This window comes from Nycticebus coucang, chromosome 18, assembly GCF_027406575.1.
Source record: "Nycticebus coucang isolate mNycCou1 chromosome 18, mNycCou1.pri, whole genome shotgun sequence".
Taxonomy (NCBI): Eukaryota; Metazoa; Chordata; class Mammalia; order Primates; family Lorisidae; genus Nycticebus; species Nycticebus coucang.
The window spans coordinates 77061327-77080850 of record NC_069797.1 but is presented as its reverse complement, the minus strand read 5'-3'; the positions used below and the strand labels follow the sequence as shown (position 1 = coordinate 77080850).

The 19524-nt window shown below is 53.0% G+C and overlaps 1 protein-coding gene across 7 annotated transcripts; it reads left to right on the top strand.

Moving 5' to 3' along the window:
* The first annotated feature begins 5532 nt into the window (after window positions 1–5532).
* CANT1 (calcium activated nucleotidase 1) lies at window positions 5533–18391 on the top strand. Of its 7 annotated transcripts, XM_053569790.1 has the most exons (5): window positions 6367–6623; window positions 9605–9667; window positions 14740–15392; window positions 16530–16733; window positions 17452–18391. In XM_053569790.1, exons 3-5 carry the CDS (start codon window positions 14762–14764, stop codon window positions 17820–17822), a joined length of 1206 nt encoding a protein of 401 aa, XP_053425765.1. In that variant the 5' UTR covers window positions 6367–6623; window positions 9605–9667; window positions 14740–14761; the 3' UTR covers window positions 17823–18391. The 7 variants fall into 7 exon arrangements, with proteins under 7 accessions (XP_053425764.1, XP_053425760.1, XP_053425767.1 ...); XM_053569789.1 differs by lacking the exons at window positions 6367–6623; window positions 9605–9667 and adding an exon at window positions 5533–5628; XM_053569785.1 differs by lacking the exons at window positions 6367–6623; window positions 9605–9667 and adding an exon at window positions 5548–5628 and having other exon boundaries at window positions 14463–15392.
* The last annotated feature ends 1133 nt before the right edge of the window (window positions 18392–19524 follow it).

Here is a 19524-nt window from a genome sequence, read left to right as displayed (position 1 = left end):
TTTCAGAGCTTTTTATATTTGAGGGATTTGGAATAAGCAGCTGTGAACCTGTAGTTTCTCACATGATTAACAAAAAGGTCAGTAATGCAGACCCAAAGTACTGTAATGTTCATTATAAATAACTTTCATTACAGTAAGTACAATCTTCTTCCTTCCCATCTTGGGTTGATCCCCACATCTCCTAGGAGATTAGAAAAGGGATTACTCGTTTTCCTTTGGGCCAAAACTGGGGGACAGGAGGGAGTACTATTAAATGGAACAAAAGGAGCTTGGGGTTTCCCAAGATATTCAAGTGAGACAGAAGGCTCAGAGGCGTGAGGCATTCCAAAGATAGGAATTGAGGTCTGGGTACATCTCAGGTGCCACCATCATGTCCACAACTCAAACCATCAGACAAATGGGCCCAGGCTTGCAAGTCCAGCTCTGAAAGAATGCCAACAAGTCCTCAATGAAGGAAAAAAATATATGTTACCAAAGCAGAGAGCTTGCCAGGTTCCTAACACTCTTTGTCATCAACTTCACTTCTGCTTTAAAACCGTTAAGTAGAAAAGATGGAAAATTTGGCAAGCAAGGGACGTTCTCACAGACGATGTGGTTCTCTTCCTTCCCAGCAGCACCCGCAAGCAGCCAGACACAGCCGTGTTCAGTTTAGCAAATACCTTCCTGTTGGGCAGAGTCCCTGTGAGTGCTAGGACGAAAGTCATGGCAAAAACAAACAACAACATAAACCAAAAATAAGAGATTTCCTCAGGCCGATAGTGGGTCAGAAGTCAAAGCCAACCAGGAAGACTGAGCCCTCAGGATCTCTCCCCGGCTGCCTGATGAGCCGTAACAAGCCCACCCCAGAACTCCCTAAGAGCTCACACCTACTACACAGGGCACTGGGCCAAACCCCTGTAGGCTTCCTGAATATTCCCTAGTGACTCCATATTCTCAGACAAGGACAGTTCATGGGATGTCAGCCCCGGAGGCTAATAGGGGTGGGGACACTCGCTGAGATCCTGGCAGAGGAGGCAGCACATTCTGTGCCCACCCCAGTTTGGCAATTTTTCCTCCTTCCCTGGGCATGCCATTGCCCCTTGTCGTGTCTGTTTTCTCATCATTGGCCTCGTCATAGTCTGTAAGACACTGAGTTCCAGATAAGCACAGCATGTCATTAGCAGTGCTGCATTTTTTCCCACTGTGGCTCTAACATCCTGCTTTTCCCAGCTATTCTGGGCCAGGCTACCCAGCTATCCCACAAGGGCAGACACTGGTTATTGCAAACTTTCAAATTCCATTCTGAAGGGTAGGGACGGGGTGGCTCAAATGGTGGCGTCCTGCTGCCAAGGAGTGGGGGTAGGGAGAGAGCCTCCACAGAGATTTGGAGAAGTTGCTGAGAAGGAAAAGTGGAAACTTGGCAGCCAGGCACAGGCTCCCTGGCCACTGGCCCATGATCACTGCTCCTGGATAGCGCTGGGCAGCTCAAGGCAGGTAGAGATCAGGACTGGCAACTAGGCAGACAGGTTAGGTCAATCTACTTCTTTGTGGTCCTCACAGCTGGAGAAAACCACAAGAGTGAAGCCAGTCTTTCTTCAAGGAAGGCACGCCTTTCCCTGGAAGTCTTCCACCGCGGTCAGCAACGGGAAACCCAACTTTCAGTCATACTCTGGCCATTTCCATGCCTTCTGACTTTAATTAAGCCATCTGATGTTCCTGTGTTCCAGTTTCTCCACTCTAAATCTTTACACCCCTATTTTGGTCATGAACACCTTCAGTTACTTACAGACAGGAACAGATTCAACGGTTATGCGACATTTTACTTGATAAATAACATGGGAGGACCCCCTGGTGGACTGCCCAATCCCCAGCACATAACTATGAATGAATGAGTCGACAAGTAAGTAAACACATGAGCAAATGATTCAAGTGAAGAATTTGTTGTTCTTAAGGCAGAGCCACACAGACTAAAGAATTTCCAGAAGGAGGCCACAGTGAAGTCTCTGGTGACACAAAGAAGACAAGAAGCATGAAAATCGAACAAGAAGTCTACTTGGATCTAACCACCGAGCCATTTTGACCTTAAGGAGGGCAATTTCATGGCACAGCCTCTCTGGAAAGGAGTGTTCACTCACAGTATGCAAGTACCTTTTGACCCAGTCATCTTTCTTCTAGGATTTTCTCCTACAGACACATTTACAGTGGTGCTCAAATAAGTTCAAGGTCTTCCCATAAAGCATTACCGTAGCAAAAAAAAAAAAAAAGAAAAAATCATAGATATCCTAAAAGGACATCCTTAGGGTCCTGGTGAAATGAATGACGGGATGCCCCACAGTAGGACAGCATGCAGCTACTGAGAGGGTGAGACTGCACTCAGTCCATAGGACAACATGGAACCATCTCCAAGCTGCACTGAGAAGTGAAAAATCACAAAACTTTACCGAAAAACATTAAAGAAGACCTAAATAAATGGAAAGGCAAATCACAGTCTTGGACAGAAGATTCAATTATAAAAATCTCAATTGTCTCCCAATTAATCAAAGTAATTCCATTCAACGTCTCGTAAGCTTGGGCGTTAAGTGAGGGAAGGGGCATGCCTTACAACATACGAAGGCTTATTATAAAGAGATAACTATGAATACAGTTATTGGGGTAGATATGAAAAAATTTTACCTGTACAACATAACAGGAAGTCCACGAACAGACACAGGCTCATGTAGAAACCTGATGTATGACAACATGGGTGCTGTATGCATTATCAGTGAGGAAAGGATGGATTATTTCCTAAAACAGCCCAGAAATGCTGGGATATTCACAGAAGAAAAAATGCAAATGGAAAAAATGTAAAAGAAAAGATATACATCTCAGTAATCGGGCAAAGAGAAGACATTTCTACCACCAGATGGATAAAAGTAAAACCCTGACAGTATCTGTGGGGCAAGTGAATCTCTCATCCATTGCATACAGTTTCATTTCATTTTACAAAGGTTAAAATAGGTCAAACTAAGCAATATATTTGTTTAGGGATACATCCCTATGTGCAGAAATTATAAGTTAAGAGAATGATTAGCACAATGTCCAGGATTGTGGCTACCTCTTGAGGGTAGCAGTGAGAAGATGAGCCTGAGAGCTTTAAAGTTACTGGGAATAATGTGTTAATTCTAAAACAGGGAGGCATATGTAAATATTTTAGAAAATAAAGGATTCGAACAATTTAAAGTAACGGTATAGTGGGATGTGGTTGGGACTTAGTTTTGCAATGACAGGCAACATTAATGACTTCAAAAAAGGTTTATTGCCTCCTCCAAAAAAACAGAAAACTGCAGAACCATATGTTTAGCACATTTACATTTAGTTAAAAATGGGAATTTAAGATCCATGTTTACGACTTGTTTGTGCATCATAAAATATCTCTCAGAGGAATCACAAGGAACTAGTAACAGATCACCCCTGGGCAAGGAACACAGAGTACGAATAGAAGGAAGGTGATTTTCACAGGGCACTGTTTACAGACAATTTGAACTTTCCCCCTTGTGCATATGTCACCCAAAGGAAGGCCAGTGACAGGGAGGGCTGCCAATGGCCTGCAGCAGAGGCAGAGGTGCAGCCTGAAGAGGCCACCACACCCTCCCAGGCTCTCAATGCCCATGGCCACCCCAGGACTTTGGAATAGAGGGCAGGGGAACCAGCAGGCCTTTTAACAGAATGCATGCAAAGCTTGGGGATGGGAGGGGATGGAAGGAAGAGGAAGAGGAAGAGCTGAGCGGTGGGTTTGCCGCCTGCAAGATGGCCACAGGGCAATAGCCACCACGCCTGCTCAGGACAACCCTGCCTGTAGACCACCATGGTCCTGGCTCTGGAAGCTGGTCAGCATTCTGGACAGGGCCTGAGAGCAGAGAGGAAACACACAGGAGCAGCAACTCCCCATGTGTGCATGATTTGAAGAGCCTAGGAGAGGGGCTCCCTGAGAACAAGTGTAGCAGAGAGAGGTCTACACTTCACCTCTCGAAAAACCACGTGTGGGGGTCCCAGGGTCTCAGTTCAAGGAATAACTCCTTTCCCAGGTTCCTGCCTCCCCCTTCCACATACACAATACAGAGAATGCCCCAAAACTGTATACAAAAAACTTTTTTTTTTTTTTGCAGTTTTTGGCCGGGGGCCGGGTTTGAACCTGCCACCTCCGGTATATGGGGCTGGTGCCCTACTCCTTTGAGCCACAGGCACCACCCTGTATACAAATTTTAAGAAAGGAAAAAACTGTATTAAAATTGTAATACTCAAAAAGTAATAATAGCAAAAAAAAGTAATAATAACAAAGGATGAATACAAGTCTCATTTGATTTCTGCAATTACAAGCGGTGCTCAAAGTGGTTGCCATCAACATCCAGACACTTGTGATTGCGGAGAACTACCGCCTGAGCAACGCCGACCAAAGTGTCCACTTGCATCGCACATGCCAGTTCAATTTCCTCCCGAAGTACCGCCAGTGTAGCCGGCCTTCTACGGTACACCACAGGTAGAAGTCAAGGGGTGTTAAGTCTGGAGAACGTGGGGGAAACTCAATCACACCTCTTCGTCCAATCCATTGTCCTGGCAAATCCTCATCCAGGTAAGCTCTCACGTCCGGGTGAAAGTGCGGTGGGGCACCGTCTTGTTGGAAGTAAAATCCATCATTCCCCAAAAGCGTACGAATGGCAGGTGAAATGGCTGTGCGTAGCCCGTCTAGGTACGATCGACCAGGAATGGTACTGTCAAAAAAGAAAGGTCCAATCAGTCCCCTTAGTGACAGTCCACACCAGACGTCGAGGCTGGGTAAATGAACTTCTTCTCCGCGAACATGTGGATTTTCTGGGTCCCAATACACACACTGATGACGGCTGACTGTTCCGTTCAATTTAAATTGCGCTTCATCAGACCAAACCATTTTCCCCACAAACTCCTCATCCTCTCGTACCATGTTTTGGAACCACTCACAATACTGCACCCTCCGATCGGGGTCGTCTTCGTTCCGAGCATGTAGTAATTTCGGGGGGAAACCTCCCGTTCTGCTGTTTTCAGACCGCGCCGGCGCCGGCCGCGCTGACTCCCGTCTCCCGAGCACCGTCCGGCAGACAGACTTCCGCGGCGAGCCTGAAACCGCTCCAGCACCGCGGCGGGCGCAGCGGGGCTGGTGCCGTGCGAGGCCTCCCGGTCCGGCCCTCGGGCACGTCGCACACAGTGCCCAGCGCCTCGAACTTATCCCGAATGCGCGCGACGGTGAGGCGTGTGGGAGGCGCCTCCACTATCGTTGTACCTCCACGACGTTCTTGCATTTCAAATACCACTTCAAAATGGTCTTGCGCTCCTCGAACGACAACCCTGCTCCCGCCATCTTCTCTGATGGTACCGGCTCGGCCGTTGTCCCCCCCGGCACGCGGTGCACGAGGCAGCCGGCCGCGCCCTCCCGCTCCCGGGAGCCACCCAGGAAACTACAACTCCCGGCAGCCCCCGCCGTGGGAGGCGCGCAGGCGCACAGCAGAGGCTGCCGGGAGCCGGCGTCCCGGGGCGGGGCGAGCGCGCGCTGGGCGGAAGTCAGCTGCCCGGCTCCGTCCGGCCTGCCCGCCGTGAGGCCCCCGCCGCCCGCGGGCACCCGGAGCCAGGCCCGCAGCGGTGAGTGACCGTGCGCCCGCGGCCCTCCCTTCACCCCGGGCCCGGCCCTCCGTCCGGAGCCTGCCGCCGCCCTCCGACCTGTCCCGCCCCCTGGCCCGGCAGGCGCCCTCCCGGTGTGACCCGAGCGGGACCCCGGCCCCCTGACCTGCAGACTGGTATGGGACGCCTCCCTCTGACCCTGTGGGAAACTGCCTCCTCTTCCCAGCGGTGGCGGACACCTCCCTCGGACTAGCATGGGGCACACCTCCCTCTGACTCCTTTCCTCCCTGTCCCAGGTGGGACATCTCCCCGCTCTGCCTGGTGTCGAGCCCTAGCTCTCTCCATCTTGCGGGGTCCTTCCCTCTCTAACTCACGTTGGTCTCCTGCCCTTTGTGATAAACACTTCCCACCCCTCCTCTGGCCCCTGTAGGGCCTCTCCTGACTGCAGAGGGAAGGCTGTCCTCCCAACTGGCACTTTGTCACTCCTGCGGCAAGACGACCTTCCCAACCACCCCTGTCCTTGCTGTCCTGGCCTCATCTGAGATGTAGCCGTCCTCAACTCATGCAGAGACCTCCCTCTCTGCGTGCAGACTCCCCTCCTCCCCACCTCTGCGTCCTCTGGGCTGGATTCTCATTCTGCCTAGTACCCCTTTGCCTGTCCTTGTTGCTTGGTGTCTTTGCTTCTCCAACTGAATGGCCTTTTCCTCCTTCGCTCTCTGTGTCTCAGGGCTCAACACCCAGCACTTGTGACCACTCTTCCACCTGCCTCCAGCAGACACATCTCTCTCCCAAACACCTTTACTCCTTAGCCACCCGTGGGAAACCAGAGCCTCTTAGCACCCCAGCTCCATCTCTCCTCCCCATCTTGGGGTTGCGTGCCTGACCAGTTTTCCGACCGTGTTTTCCACAAAGCATAAGTCTGGGTACACGAGTCTGTTGATGTCGTCTGAATCTGGCTGGCTCTTCAGTATAAGTACCAAAACTTGAAAAAATCAAGTCACAGAAGGATCCTAAAAGTATGTGCTGCAGTCCTCCTTCCTTTCCCTCTAAGGAGCTTTGTTGGGAAGGGTCCTCCTGGATAGGGCCTCAGATCCTCCTTCCAGCCCCACCCCAGGCCTCTCAGCAGAACTGTCCAGCCCAAGCCTGTGGGCACCCTGGGGCTCCTCCGGTTCCCTTCCCTCTGGCCTCAATGAGCCCTCTGTCCCTGCCCAAGCCCTGCTGAAAGGCACATTGAAGGAGCCAGCCCTCTTCCCCAGGCTGGCAAGGATTTCCTTTCAGTGCAGTCCAGAGCATCTTCAGGGGGAAGTCTCAGGTAAAGCAAAGATTTGTCCAGGCACTGCCACAAGGCCATCATGGAAGTCTGGGGACAGAATTCTTAGACCTTCTCTTACATTTAACCAAATCACAGAAAAATGATAACATGGCACAGGGTGGTGGAGGAAATGTGTGTGACCATGTTATTCCCCAGTCAAGGTACACATCTGATTGTTTGATACCTCTATTAGCCAAAAGTCTCCTTTCTTCCCCGCTTAAGCTATAAGTGTATTTTCATAGCCCATAGCAAGTTGGTGAACGTATTGGTTTAAACTGTTGGTACTTGTGGAAGTTTTTGCCTACCCCTCACTGTGTGCCACACCTGCAGTGCTTCCTCGGGATGCAGAGGCTGTGGGGAGACCCAGGGAACGACAGGGGCAGTTCTCCTTGCTCTGTTGGTGTGTTTAGCCTGCTCCCTGCATGTGGCTTTTGAGATGAGTATGTGTGCACAAGCACACTCCCACAGATATACACGGCCTTGTTCTCTGAGCCTCAGTACCTGCTGGCAACTGTACAGGGCAGGTGTATAAATGCCCTAGCATTTCCTCTGTCAAACATAGAAGATCTGAGATCCGGGACTATTGCCCAGAGTCCTAAAAAGGATTAGAACTGTAACAAGGAAGTAATTTCTGTGTTCTGTTTGTGCAGTGGTCCCAAGGATGCTGGGGGAGAAGAGACACAGTGTTGATTATTTTCCCTTCCATGCACTCTGGACTCTTGTGATTTCCTGGAGAGCTCGTATTAAATGCCAATATCAAGGGAACTCAGAACTTTTGTCCTAATTTTTAAGAACTTGTATAAGTTGAGTAAATAAGTACAGCCCACACCCCCTAGTTTCCAAGCAGAGTACTGCTCCATCCATGTCCAGGCTGGGAAGGTGCTATAGGAAGCAAGGAAGGTCCTGAATTCAGGCTTGAGACAGGGCAGTGCGATGGAGTTGGGGGAGTGTGAGATTGGGACCAGTCGGAACAGCTTTGAGGGTCTCACTGGTTGAATAGAAGTCCAGGTGTGGCTGCCTTTTTGTCCCAAGAGGTGGCACTGAGGAAGGCTTGACATTAGATGGTAGGCTTTCTCCTGCTGGTGCACTGCGCTCTGTGTGGCAGGGAGCTCTGACCAGGTTATATTGCATCCGCTTATTTCCAGGCACTCTGGGAAAGGACACAGTGATGTGTTGTTTTGGATGTCGTTTTCAACTTTTTTTGCTAAAATTCTTCCAAGTATAAAGTTGATAATACAGATTAAGCAGACATAGCCCTGTCATGATACAGTAAATGCAAACTGTAGATCTCTGAGGCTGTACCAGTCAAGGGCTTCATGTCCTCTCCTTGTCTCCTTCCTTGGGCACAGTAAACCCCAGAACCTGAAACTATGTTACAGTACATGGCAAAGGTGAGAGAAGGTTGCTAGTTGGTGACCCCAGCAGAGGGAGAGTGTCCTGGACTTCTCCAGTGAGCCCAGAGTAATCACAGGATCCTCAAAAGTGGAAGAGGGAGGCTGGAGAGTGAAAGGGAAGTGACAGCAGAGAGGTGCTACTCTGCCGGCTTCTGGGGGCAGGAAGGCCACCAGGCAAGGAAAGTGCAGTCCTTGATCTCCACCCGGTGAGACCAAGTCAGGTTTCTGTCTTGCAGGACTGTAAGACAATTAGGTGGTGTTTAAGCTGCCAAGTTACAGCAGCAATAAAAAACCAAGGCCAGGTAGTGGCTCATGTCTATAATGCTAGCACTCCAGGAAACCAAACTGGGAGGATCGCTTAAGGCCAGAAGTTTGAAAACAGCCTAAGCAAGAGCAAGACCCAGTCTCTACTAAAAGTCAGAAATTAGCTGGGCTCAGGGGCACACACCTCTAGCACCTAGGACTCAGAGTCTGAGGCAGGAGGATCCCTTGAGCCCACAAGTTTGAGGTTGCTGTAAGTTGTGATGATATCTCTGCACTCTAACCCAGGTGACAGAATAAGGCCTGTCTCCCCCACCAAAAAAAAAAAAAACATTTTTAATTAAAAAAAAAAATCCCAACATAATGCTTTTGGGTAGTTGACTTTAAAACTAAATTATCCTGAATTGTATAAGTTGATCAGTACAATTCACTAATACCTGTTGGGAGCAGGCTACTAAAAGGAAGGTAGGGGACAGAGGCAGAGCTTAGATCCTGGCTCCTAGCAAGTGTTAATGAATGTTCATTTCTCTAAGACATGTTGATTAGCACAGGTGTTTTGAAGCCTTTGGCTTCTGCCTTTCCCGTGCTAAAGAGTCTGTAAAGGTCAGTAGGTATTGCTCTTTACTGTCCAAAGAGGAAGTGAACTTTGCCTGCTCTCTGGGCAGGGAAGGGGAGGACAGCTCCCATGCAAGGGCTGGAGAGGAGTGGCCTTCCCAGGAAGGACGGGGGCTAAGGGTGGATCCCAGCTCTACACTGTCCTCCTGCCCTGCCAGATTCTGAAAGGTTAGAATCTGCCCTGGCTACTTGCTAGACCTGTTTGTTCTGCCACCTGCCCGGCATTCTGGCCTCCAGCTGTGTGGGGAGTGTGGCTACAGTGTTAGAGGGTCTGCCCTAGCAATGACCTGTACCCACTCTTCTCGGATGGAGGGAACAGCCCGGCTCCTTAGCCCTGCTGCTCCCCTTGCCATCTGGGGGTGTCCTGTTGGGTGGACAGAGACACATCTGACCACAGCTGTTCTTGCTTTCTCAGGCCTGCTCAGCAGAGAAACCAGCAATGCCTGAGGGCCAGCCTTTCTCTGCACCTGCCTGCAAGGTGGGTGGGAGGAATTAGGACTCAGAGCCTTTGCGTACCAGTCCTCACTCCTCCAAGTTGCTCTTTCCAGGGACTTTGTGGGAGAGAAAGGGTGGCTGCAGGGGTGCGGCCCACACGTTTCTGAGCCTGGGAAGACCTTGTGTGCAGGCCTGCCCACGCAGGTGAGCTTGGCTGCCCAAAGAGCCCCTGCCTTTTTACTGTAGCTCCTGGGTCCTCTTCTTTCTGACCATATAAAACCAGACCATCATGCTGCAGGTGATGAGCTTGACAAACTTCTTGTCCTGAAAAAGCAAACATTTACACTGGTTAGAGTTTAGAGGGGTGTGGGAAGGAGAGAGGCCTCTGCTGCTGTTGCTCACCGCGGAGGCTCCTTTCTTCCTTTTGAGTGGACTCACAGCACAGGAGCCTGGCAGGCACCAACCGTGGGGTTTGGGTGATGGCTGACAGCTGGCTTGGGTTGTAGGACAGGATCGAAAAGGCATTGGATTGGAAACTTTCTTTTCTGCAAAATAAAAGTAATTCCTGAGGTATGACGGGAGGCATAAAGACCAAGGGGAGGTATCCTAGTGCTGAAGTTATTTCTTGAGGGCAGAGTTTTGTCGCTGAAAGCAGTAGTTCTCTTGCTTAACGAGAGGCACCTGAGTCCTAGGTGTGTGCCCTGCTAGGCTTGGGAGTGGGCAACACCCTTCCCTCTAGGAGCCCAGCATGGTGGGGGCGGCCAAGCAAACCACCGCAGCAAGCGTGGTCCATGCTGTCTCAGGGTGTCCCAGGTACAGAGGGACACAGGGGACACCACATCAGGTGTTCTTGTTTCCAAATTACCACCAACTTGGTGACTTAAAGCCACGCTCATTGTTCTCTGATAAAGACTTGACAGCTCACAGGTACTGGATCTGGTATTGGTGTCCCTGGACCACTCCAAGGTGTCTGGGCTGTGCTCTGTCTGAGGGCACTGGGGCAGAACCCTGTCTTACTCCTCCCAGCTCCTAGGGACCCCATGCACTCCTTGGCTTGCATTCATGTCACTCCCATCTCTGCCTCTGGGGTCACATGCCTTTTGCTCTTTATCTACACCAATCTCCAGTTATGAAAAGACACTTAGGGTTACATTTAGTCCCTCCTGGATCACCTCCTCCCACCCCCAAACACCCTGATCACATCTGCAAGGTCTGTATTGCCATAAAGAGCCACATTCCCAGGTTCCAGGGAATTGGGCCTGGATAGTGTGGGGCCAGTGTCAGCCTCTCCTGGGCACAGAGACCTCACCCTAGATACAGGACAGTACTTCCAGAGCACATCCAGGGACTTCCAGATGGTTCCGTGTGGTCAGCAGAGAGTACAGAGTCCCCATGCCGAGTCCAGACGCACACATGGGGGACTGGGGGAACCAGCACTGGGCAAGCAGAGTGATCCCGGAGATGGGGCTGAAATGGGGCTTCCTGTGCAGGCTGAGGGGTCTGTCCCTCAGCCAGAGGCAGCGGGATCTGCTGAAAGTTTTAATACAGATTCTCCTTTTAGAAGAATCATCCTGTCGGTTTGGTGGAGGATGATTTGAAGCGGTCTGAACCAGGGTCTGCACTGGGATGTTTGCAGGCTACGTGGTCTGCTGCTGTCACCAGCTCTGCAGCCTCATGAAGCATAGAAGTGGGCCCAGCTGATGTCGCATTTAGCCCATGGTGGTAGTTTGCCAACCCTCCAGGCATTAGGCAGGCAAAGGTGCTTGTAGGGTGAGTGAGGAGGGGAGTGGCAAGGCACCAGCAGGGTACTCTACCCATTGGCCGAGCGGGCAGGTGCAGGCCTGAGGTCAGCTGCTTCTGAGGCAGACTCAGGTCGCAGTACAGCCAAGGAGGAAGGTGCAGATGGCCTGCCAGGATGGTAAGTGGGGCTCGGGGCATCTGACCTGGGAGTCAACACGGCTCTGGGAAACAAACAGGCTGAGATAAAGAAGTCCCTGGGCTGAGGTCACAGAACTGGTAGATGGCACAGCTGAGGTCTGGACCTGCAAGGTCTATATCATTAAGGGCCTTTGAAGTCATCCTGGTGAGGCGGGCCTAAGGCAGAGTCCAGAGTGCAGATGGGGTTGAAGGAGGTGTGCGGGGAGGGATGTAGGTTGTGACAGCCAGGCTGTCCTTCACCAGGATAATGAGTTCCTGGGCAGCAACCTGTTGGAGGTGCCTGCAGGGCATCGGGTGGGGAGCCTCGGGGCTGGAGCCTGGGTCTGGAATTGGGGAAAGGGTCAGACTAGCAAGGCAGGGATGGGGTGAGAGTCTTTATGAGGAGGTTAGGCCCTGGGGTTGGTCCTGGGAGAGATACCGGATGAGAAGAGGGCTGCACCAAGCTGGCAGGGCCACCAGTCTACAGAGGCCAGCAGGGAGCACCTGCTGACTTGGGGAGGGACAGAACGTGGAAAATGCTCATTGGCTGAGCAGGCAGGTGCAGGCCTGAGGGTCAGTTGCTTCTGGGGCAGACCCAGGTCACAAAGCAGCCAAGGAGGAAGGTGCAGATGCCCTGCCAGGATGGTAAGTGGGGCTCAGGGCATGGCTCACTCAGCAGGGCTTGAGGGCCTGCAGCGTCCCTGAAAGTAACAGTGATTGGATGGGAGACTTGGGCCTTCTGTACACCTGAGGCAGGAGCCCTAAGAACAGGTGTACGTGTGCTGAGGAGGCAATACCCCCCAGCAGTGAGTGGTCTCTTCTCCCCTGGTGCAGGCAGGTGTGGGCTCCACTCAGGGACCTTGCCCACTAAAGGTGACCATGGAGTGCTAGGAACAAGTGGGCTGGAGAGTTGGATGGTGACTCCTGGGATGCAGGGGGCAGCTGAAGGGCTCCAGGGCCAGGGCAGACAACACCTCACAATGCCTGCTGTTTACACTGAGGGCATGGTCTTCCTGGACCTGCCGCTCAGATGAGGGCAGCTGAGCAGCTTGACTTCAAGGCCTTGATCTAGAGCTATGGGTTCACAGTGAACGAAGGTGGGGCGCAGGGTGCAGGTCACTGAGGACTGACGTGGGTCGGGGACCTCCCATTGCTCTCCCTTCAGCAAATGCGTGTGGAGTTGCTGCTCCTTGCCCAGCTGCTAGCCAGGTGCTCCGTGGGCCCTGCCCCAGGATCCATGGAGAGCCATGGGGGCATTGTCCCTAGATCAGGGACACCTCCAAAGCCCAGAGTGGATTGTGCTCATGTCAGTGCATCACAGGGGCTTTGGCCGCTGGGAGGTGAAGGTTTGTCAGGAGGGACTGAGGGGACTGTTGATGTGGTTCATGTGAGACATGGCCATGGGAATGGCCAGAGCCTGTGGAGAGGAGACCCAGCTTCGCCTGAGTAGGCTGCTAGTGTGGTCAATGTGGGAGGAGTAGGGAGGGGTGTGGCCGTGCTGCACAGCTGTTGGTGGTCTTTGGCTCTTTGTGGATGTTTCATACTAGGAAAGTGCATCTCCAGGGTTCCCAGGCGACCTTGGCGTTGGGCAAGGTGGCAGCTGCCTGTCACTACCATTTCTGAGGGCAAATGTTGGGCAGGTATCCTTGAGGAGAGAGAAAAGTATGACTTACATTTCTAAACAGTGTCTTCAGGATCATAGAAATGCAGGTGGAATTTTGAGTAGGAGCTAAGATACAGAATTTAAGAGCTCAGCCTTGGCTACATCCAGGCTGCAGATAAGATGCCTAGAATCCTGGGTCTGGCTGGGGGGCCAGAGGAGAGTGGCTAGCATCAGGACTCCAGCCCTCCCCGCCGGAACAACAGCCCTGTAACCCTCCGAGGGGCAGTGGTTGTGGTTGCCACAGCGCTGAGGAGCATGGATTCCCTTCCAGGGTCTCTCTGAGCAGCAAGTCCCAGGCATGCAGAGTCCTCGAACCTGACCTTCTGGTCTAAAACCTAAAACTGTCCTCAGAAGGAATGGGGGCAGCACAGGCTTCAACTTGGGACCAGGGCCCTGTTTTTGCCTCTCTGGGAGCAGAGCAGCCTGGGGCAGGGACGCCTCTATGGCCTTCGGATGGTAGGCTTTGTGGTTGGGGTGCACTCAGGACCCAGGGTCACACAGAGCCATTAGAGTCCCCGAACCCTTCCTAGGTGCTGCCCAGCAGTGAAACAGCCTCTGCCCCTAAGTCGCATGCTGTGGCTTTACTCAGGAGGACCGCAGGACACTCCGTTAGCCCTATCAGGGATGTCTGAGGCCAGGCATGCTGAGCTGCGGTGGACAAGCCAGGAGCTACCACTCAACATCCCTGGCACCTGGCAGCTGCCTGGAGACAGCTTGCCACTGCAGTGGGCTAGATGGGCCACACTGAGTTGTCACTCTCTGCGCAGAAAGTGGTGGGTGAAAGGCTGCACTTTGCGACCACCACCAGCACCCAACCCTAAGACTGCCGAGTTACCACACCTGGGGTGAGGGGTGGCCAGGAAAGCGCCTGGGGCTGTGAGCCCAGCAGTCCTTTGGGAGCCAATGCACACATACACTGAACTCCCGGCAGCAAGAGCCACTGGGGCTCTGGTTTCTGCCACCACTTGCATCAGTAGAAGGGGGTCAGGGGCCAGGTGCTGCCAACACCAAGGGCAACACATAAACAATGTTTTAACATTCAAGCCCTCCAGGAGCCTCGCCTGGCGGAAGCAGAGGCTCCTTGGTCAGCTCTGTGCTAGGCACTGTTCCAGTAACCAGGGACCAAGTGGGGACATATGCCAAAGAAGGAGCAGGGCTGTCAGGGAGGGCTTTTGGATGAGGTGGCATTTGTGTAAGGTACACATTGTCACCTCTGCATTTCCCTGCCGCCCTGACTCCCCTGCTCTTCTCTTTTTAGAGATCGCAAAGCACCAACCTACACGAAGCTTCCTTTTCTCCCTAGCTTTCTATCTTGCCAGCTGGGACAGTGAAATGGAAATAATTTTGCTCTAGAAAGACTTTACATCTTGTTGACTAAGAATAAACAAAGATACTGCTAGAGTCAGGGAGAAGTTAAGCCAAGGAAGTGGAAGTGGCCACAACCAATAGAAATACTGTTTCTTCTGGATGCATCGGACCTCAGGCGTGCAGGTTCCAGTAACTGCTCCCCTAACCTCCCTCTCCCCGGCGTGTAGGTCCCACCCAACCTTCAGTCTGATGCCCATCCCGCCCTCCGACCGCCTGGAATGGAATGAGTCTATGCACTCCCTGCGGATCAGCGTGGGGGGCCTTCCTGTGCTGGCGTCCATGACCAAGGCCGCGGACCCCCGCTTCCGCCCACGGTGGAGGGTGATCCTGCCATCCTTTGTGGGTGCTGCTGTCCTCTGGCTGCTGTACTCCCACCGCCCATCCCCAGGCAGGCCCCCCACCTACAACACACACAACTGGAGGCTCAGCCAGACACCTGCCGACTCGTACAATGACACCTACCCTCTCTCAGTCCCCCAGAGGACACCAGGTGGGATTCGGTACCGAATCGCAGTCATTGCTGATCTGGACACAGAGTCAAGGGCCCAAGAGGAGAACACATGGTTCAGTTTCCTGAAGAAGGGCTACCTGACCCTGTCGGACAGTGGGGACAAGGTGGCTGTGGAGTGGGACGAAGACCCTGCGGTCCTGGAGTCCCACCTGGCGGAAAAGGGGAGGGGCATGGAGCTCTCAGACCTGATCGTCTTCAATGGGAAGCTCTATTCTGTGGATGACCGGACAGGGGTCGTCTACCAGATTGAAGGCACCAAGGCTGTGCCCTGGGTGATCCTGTCCGATGGTGATGGGACAGTGGAGAAAGGTAAAGGGGGCTGGTCTCTTCTGTGCCTGGATCTTACTGAGGAGGGGGCAGGGGGTCTGTCTGTGCCTGAGTTTTAATGAGGGGGCAAAGGGTGTCTCCTCTGTGCCTAGATTTTCTTGAGGTCTGGGTTGGGGTGGGTTTTGGGGCTGGCTGACTGCTGGTTTCTTTGCAGTGAAAAGTCCACACACCCAGAAATAGGAACGTTGGGAGGCCCTCTCCCTCCCGCCCTGACCCATTCCCCACTCTGCTGGGAGGAAAGCCTACCTTAACCTCACACCAAAGCAGCTTCTAGAAATCTGAGTTTATGACTGGGGGCCTGCCAAAGAGGTGGGGAGTGTTTCCAGGATAAGTTTTAGGGCTGCGTCCGTTGCTGCTCTGAGTGTCTCTGGGAAAATGTGTTTTACACCCACAAAGGAATCTCAGGATCTGCTGGGAGCAAACCCACCAGGTGCCTCACCTTGAAAGCCATGGTGTCACATTGTTCTCTGTTTGAACCAAGACTTTGATTTCAGTTTATAAAAGGTGCACCTTTGCTGCTACTCAGCCCTCCTCTCAGCAGGAGGGCCTGTGTGAGTGCTAGTGACGCCAGGCCTCAGCCTATTCACCAGAGGGAGTCCCAGGCTCCACAGGACAGCAACCACCGTGGCCCAGAGCCTTCACATGGGAAGGGGCAGGACAGTGGCGGAAGAGTTAACAGACCACAGATCAGGCCTAAGCAAGCCCTCTAGTGTGAAGATGGGGAGCCCCACACCAAGCCCCTCTCAGTGTGCTGCAGCCTCTGGTGAGATGCCAAGGGCAGCACACACGCTTCTGGGACAGACACTTCAGAGCGTGTCACTTTTTAAACTTCCTAGCGTTTGAGAATCTCAAAGTTGAGGAGAGTCTAGGGTTCAGGGAGATGGGCCGTTGAGCCTTCCCTGGCCAGGGGAGTGTGCAGCAGTCCTGTTGAAGAAACTTACACCACCGCCAGCCAGAGTCCCAGGGTCAAGTTGCCAGCGTAGCCGGTAGTGGAGGGAAGAGAAGAGAGGGCCCCGGCTGGCTCCAGTGATGTTCCAGGCTGTCCAGAGCTGTGGGAGCTGCCCCTGCCCCACCCCGCAGGAGCCAGGGTCCCAGGTTCCCTCTGCTCTCATTGTCTAGGCTTCAAGGCCGAGTGGCTGGCAGTGAAGGACGAGCATCTGTATGTGGGCGGCCTGGGCAAGGAGTGGACCACCCCCACAGGGGACATGGTGAATGAGAACCCGGAGTGGGTGAAAGTGGTGGGCCACAGAGGCAGCGTGGACCACGAGAACTGGGTGTCCAGCTACAACGCTCTGAGGGCTGCCGCTGGGATCCGGCCACCAGGTGAGAGTCCTGGTCAGAGCAGCTACCAGCCCTAGAAAGGTGCTCTCCGAATTTGCCGGTCTGGGTGATTGTGGCTGCCACCAACAGTGGCTCTCAGCAGCCAGTGGGTCTTCTCTTTTCTCCCTTACCCACCTCACATCACCTCCACCATCCTAGCAGCAGCCCCAGGGTCCACTCAGCTGGTTCTGGCTCATGGGCCCTGCCTAGCACCTCACTCTCATACATGCCTGTGGAGGCCACAGTGCTCTGGTCTCTGTCTTGGTGTCCTGAGAGTCATCGTGACTGGTATGAGTGCTAGAGTAGACCTAATTGCTCCATGTTTAAGAGGGTGTGACCTAGTCCCTAGGTATCTTTTCCATCCTGAAATGGGAAGGAGGGCTGCCTCCCTGCTCCAGTGTCCCCTGGTGTCTGTCCCACCAGTCACACATGGTGTCTGTTTTGTTTTCCTTCCCTGGGCTCTTTGGTTAGAACCAAGGAAATGTGCATCCTGGGGTGACTTGCTGGCAGCTCTGGCAAAGCCAGCGTGGGGAGCAGAGTGCTGGTTGTGGGGGCCCCACTGCCCTGGATGGCCGAGAACAAAGGCAAAAACTCCTCTGGAGACCTAGGGGGGCAAAGACAGAGGGAGGCCACGGTGCTGACGGGCCCTCGTGCTCCGCAGTGCCCTGCGCAGTCCCTGGCCCGGCCTTCATATCTGGTGAATGCCTATACTTGTCCCCAGGCTACCTTATCCATGAGTCTGCCTGCTGGAGTGACACACTGCAGCGCTGGTTCTTCCTGCCACGCCGGGCCAGCCACGCACGCTACAGTGAGAAGGAGGATGAGCGCAGGGGCACCAACCTCCTCTTGAGCGCCACCCCAGACTTCAGCGAGGTCACCGTCAGCCGCGTGGGGGAGGTCGTCCCCACACATGGCTTCTCATCCTTCAAGTTCATCCCCAACACCGATGACCAAATCATCGTGGCTCTCAAGTCCGAAGAGGACAGTGGCAAGATCGCCACCTACATCATGGCCTTCACGCTCGATGGCCGCTTCCTCCTGCCAGAGACCAAGATTGGAAGTGTGAAGTATGAAGGAATAGAATTTATTTAGATTTTAAAACTTCAGCTGTTAACCAAGGCTGATGGGTGGACAGTCTGAAGCAGCATCAAGACTCAGATTTTATAAAAGCCGAGGACTGCACTTCCCATTTGTCTCCCTCGAGAGATGAGGCGTGTGCCTGGCTTAGCAGTGTCGGTGTTGGAGGGTTGGGGGGTTGGTCGTAGGCTGGGAAGGGTGGAGGTGCTGGGACCGCCATGCTCCCCGCATCTCTGCTGCCACATCACCATCGTGTCCTGAGCTGGCTGGCCCTTCCTCCCTTTTCTTTCCTGTTCTTGTGTTCAATAGAATTCCTGTTTGGAAAGCCCCCTCCCCCACCCCCAGTTACCGTGAGTGTGAGGTGGACCTGCCTTCTGGGAACTCCAAGGCCACCCTCTTTTTCTCCTACTTTGTGAGCCTCGGGCATTATCTTCATCCCTGCAGGTCCTTGGCTAGAAGATGTTTACATTGCAGAACACCACAGGGCCCCCGGGACACACCTGCCCACAGTTGCCACAGGAAGGGGTACAGGCCCAGCCCATCTCTGGTTCCCAAACCCCACATAAAACATCCTCCACTTCTTATATTCAGTGGCTCTGCTTTCTCCCTTCAGGAACATTCTGTGGCTGGGTAGCACTTTGAAGTTTTAATTATTAACCTATTTTAATTAAAGCAATTTCCTTTCTTATAAAATGGAATCACTAAATCTTATCACACAAAATCCTGTAGTTAACAAATCTATTCCCAGCAGTTGGGGAGATTATAACGAAGCAGTTACAGCTGGTGAAGCAAGTTTACAAATGTTTCTGAGTTCTTGGCCAATGAATGCAAAGATAAAACATTTTTTCTAGTAACTATCAGAAATCACCATGCCTTTCAAGAGTTATGACTTGAATTTTTTTATTCCTGGCTCAAGAGAGCACCTTTTCTGACACTCCGGCCCAGCCCCTCTTCTCTGGAGGTGATGGGAGTGGCCTGCCAGGCCCCTGGGCGCTTTCCCTGCCCTTCCTTTCTCTTCCCAGTAGGAGTTCTGTAGCCTACTCCATGAAAACCCTTCGCACACTGTCCTGGTTGTTGGTCCCTGCCATCTCTGGATGCTCTAGGGCAAGGGCAGAGTGAGGTTCCGACAGGTTAGGCACGGCCTGAGCAGAGGGGTCACTGCTCCTCCCACAGAGCTACCTCACCCCACCCTGCCCAGACGCTGCCTGCGTGAACCCTCACAGGCCTCTTCCCCTTTGACTCAGACACAGCCAGCGGTAAGGAGGGAGCCAGGCAGGACCCCTCACACTGCCCGTTTCTCCTGCTACAATACAAGTAGCAGCGAAAGTGAAGGCAGGTTACTGCCTGTGACACATTTCTCAAGAGCTGGGCTCTCACCGGCATATCCAAGCAGTCTGTCCAGCTGCTTGGCAGGGCACTGTGACCCGCCTCCTTGGCAGCTCCCGATATTCTGGCTATGTCACTTCAAAAATAGAGGAAATCGAGAAGGTCAGGAGTGTTGATGTCAGCAGCTGAGCCACAGCCCAGGAGCATGGCGGCAGCATTGTCACACAATCAAAGCCACTCAAGTCCTGTAAGGCCAGCCTTTCTCTGCCCCGGCTACTGTAAGCACAATGACCCATTTGGTCTGTGAACAATAAAGTGGGGAAACCAAGTTCTCTTCTGACTCCTGGTCTGTGCAGGCTGAGACGGGCGCCCGGGGAGTGTGCGGGTGGCT